General features: G+C 68.4%; 1 protein-coding gene across 1 annotated transcript in view; it reads right to left on the bottom strand.

Moving 5' to 3' along the window:
- Window positions 1-412: 412 nt before the first annotated feature.
- The window catches only part of GRB7 (growth factor receptor-bound protein 7), a 4,098-nt gene continuing 1,859 nt past the window's right edge, over window positions 413-2,651 (bottom strand). Inside the window, exons 2-10 of the mRNA XM_010585705.1 lie at window positions 2,452-2,589; window positions 2,270-2,380; window positions 2,039-2,137; window positions 1,672-1,752; window positions 1,485-1,601; window positions 1,338-1,398; window positions 1,136-1,223; window positions 657-750; window positions 413-559 (exon numbers count right to left, since the gene is read on the bottom strand). Of these exons, the coding sequence (XP_010584007.1) occupies window positions 413-559; window positions 657-750; window positions 1,136-1,223; window positions 1,338-1,398; window positions 1,485-1,601; window positions 1,672-1,752; window positions 2,039-2,137; window positions 2,270-2,380; window positions 2,452-2,589 (936 nt within the window). The remainder of the gene's footprint in view (window positions 560-656; window positions 751-1,135; window positions 1,224-1,337; window positions 1,399-1,484; window positions 1,602-1,671; window positions 1,753-2,038; window positions 2,138-2,269; window positions 2,381-2,451; window positions 2,590-2,651) is intronic.

Raw genomic sequence — 2,651 nt, 5'->3', positions numbered from 1 at the left:
CCTGGGGCTGGGGACCCCCAAGCCCACCTGGCCTGGGGACAAGGAGTGCCAGGCCCCCACGGGGACACTTGGGGGGGCTTGGGGCTGGTGCTGTCGGGTGGGGGGGAGAAAGTGCTTGAGTGTGGGGGTGCCCGGCGGTGCTGGCACCCCAGGACCCCGCGGGCAGAGCCGGCACCCGGGTTGCAGGGCGGGCGTCTGGTGGTGGAGGAGCCGTCCTCGTCCCTGCGCGTGCTGTGCCGAGCTGGCCCCAATCCTGCCACCCCATGCCGGGCTGTGCCAAACCATGCCAGTGGTGCCGGGCTGCGCCATATCGGCGGCGCCAGGCTACGCTAAGCCGTGGTGTGCTGGTGGAGCCGGGCTGTACCGAGCTGTGCCATGCCGGCCATGCCGCGCGGTGCTGGCGGTGCTGGGCTCAGAGGGCCACGCAGGTGCAGTAGTGCCGCAGCTTGCAGGGCAGAATGCCGCGGTTGATCTGGTGAAACTCCACGAGCTGAATGAGGTCGGCGAAGCGGGTCTGCCCATCGTCCATGGTGAAGTAGAGCCGTCCCTCCTCCTCGCTCTGCCGGGGGGGGACGGGGACACGGGTCAGCACCCCGAAGCCCCGGCACCCCCTGGCAGCCCCCGGCCCCTCCTGGCCCCCCGCTGCCGGCACTCACCGGCAGGATGAGATAGTGTTTGACTCTCTGCAGGTGGCACAGGGACAGGACGAAGCCCTTGGGGTTGCGCTGGCTCTCCCGCACCAGGAAGACGCTGCGAGTCCCGGAGGGGGGCGGTGTCACTGCTGGCCCCCTCTGCCCCCGCTGTGTCACCCCTGGGGTCCCAGGTACCCCCCACAAAAGCCCTGGGGTCCTGTACCCCCTAGGACCCCTGTATCCCTCTGGGAGCCCCAGGGCCCTGTCCCTCCCTCCTCAAACCCCTGGGGGCTGCAGATCCCCTGCAAACCCTTGGGGGTCCCAACCCCCCCCAGGATCCCATGACCCCCCCAGCAAGTTTCCCCCCATCCCCTCAAGTGTCCTGCATCACCCCATGAGCCTCAGGGTCCTATAGCCCCTGGGGTCACGTACCCCCCAGGGGTCCCATGTCCCGTCCCCTCCCATGAGTCCCAGGGAATCCGAACCCCCCCGGGGTCCCATACCCGTCCACCAAGCCCTGACGGCCGATGAGCTGCTGGGTGTCCTCCCGGGAGATGCGCCCATGGAACCAGGGCTGGGTGCGGTGGATGGCTGCGGGGAGATGGGTGTCAGGCTTGGGGGGAACCCCCACCTGGGGCAAGGACCCCCCTCCCTCAGCACAACCCGGCTCTGCTGGATGGGACCCTGCGGCTGGGCGCTGCTCACCGGTGCTGAGTGGGGAGCTCTGGCAGGCTGCTGGCAGGCTATACCGGTGCGTTGTCTTCTTCTGGCCATGCAAAGCAAGGAGCGGGTGTTAGGGTGGGCTCGGGGGGGGACACACACCCCCCTCTGCACCCCTGCACCCCAACTCACCCTCCAGGCCTGTGCCTCCTCCAGGGCCACCGTCAGCACCTCACTGGGGTTCTCAATCACCCGGCCCGTGCACCCCGAGAAGTCCATGGCCACCAGTGCGTTGTCCGAGACGCTTCGCTACGGGGGAGCAGGGGGTGACCGGGGGGCTCCCCATGGGATGGGGGCTGCAAGGGGGGGTGGCACTCACCAGGGGTGTGGGGCCGATCCAGGGGGGCTGGTTCAGCCGTGCCTGCGCTTGCTGGTAGTTGCGGTAGAGCTGCATGCCATACTGGGGGGAACAGCCCCGTGAGATGGGGAGGGTCCCACGGGGCCTCCATCCCGCAGTGGGGTGAGGGAGCACCCACTTGGTGTGGGGACGGGGACCTCTGCATCCACCCAGTGTGGGGATGGGGACATCTACATCTACCCCGCATGGGGATGGGGACGCCCATCCTGCATCTTCTCTAGCACAGGGATGGGGACATCCCCCCAGCATCCCCCCAGCATCCTCCCAGCATCCCTCCAGCATCGCCCTGGCACAGGGCTGGTAACACCCCGGCAGGGCCAGGACTCACCTTGAAGAGGCGGAAAGCCGCCATCCAGCAGCTCCTGCTCTGCTCGTCCTCGCTGCAGAGCAGCTTCAGGCCCTTCACGCCACTCCGCACCTTGTAAGGCTGTGGGGAGAGACCGGAGCCATCATGGGGCAGCCCCGGATGGTTTTTGGGGGGGGCAGAGATCCCTTGGCAGGGGAAGGCACAGGGAAGGACCGGGATCCCCGGCCCCCAGCCAAGCAGGGACATCCCCACCTTGATGCAGAAGCCGAACTCGGTGGGCGTCCCGTAGTGCTTCTTGCCCTGCGTCACGTAGTAGATGTTGGACTCGGTGAGGTCAGCGAAGTACTGGAGGTGCCGGGGGTCCTGGGGTGGGGGGGGGAGTCAGGGCCGGCCCCACCGCACCCCCCGGGCCGTGCTCCCGCCTGCGCCCTCACCTTGGAGGTGCCCTTGGTGGAGTAGTAGAGCCCCGAACGGCGCAGGGAGAAGTAGAAACGCTTCCAGACCTTGCGCCCAGCTTCCCGCAGCTGCAGGAAGCCCTGGACCTCCGGGCAGCTCCCGGAGTTGAGAAAGTTCTGGGGGGGAGATGGGGGCTGAGGGGCACGGCGGGGTCCCCACGGCACAGAAAGGGTCCCCA

This window comes from Haliaeetus leucocephalus, unplaced genomic scaffold, assembly GCF_000737465.1.
Source record: "Haliaeetus leucocephalus isolate CR32 unplaced genomic scaffold, Haliaeetus_leucocephalus-4.0 Scaffold110, whole genome shotgun sequence".
NCBI lineage: Eukaryota > Metazoa > Chordata > Aves > Accipitriformes > Accipitridae > Haliaeetus > Haliaeetus leucocephalus.
This window is presented reverse-complemented; position numbering and strand designations above follow the sequence as displayed.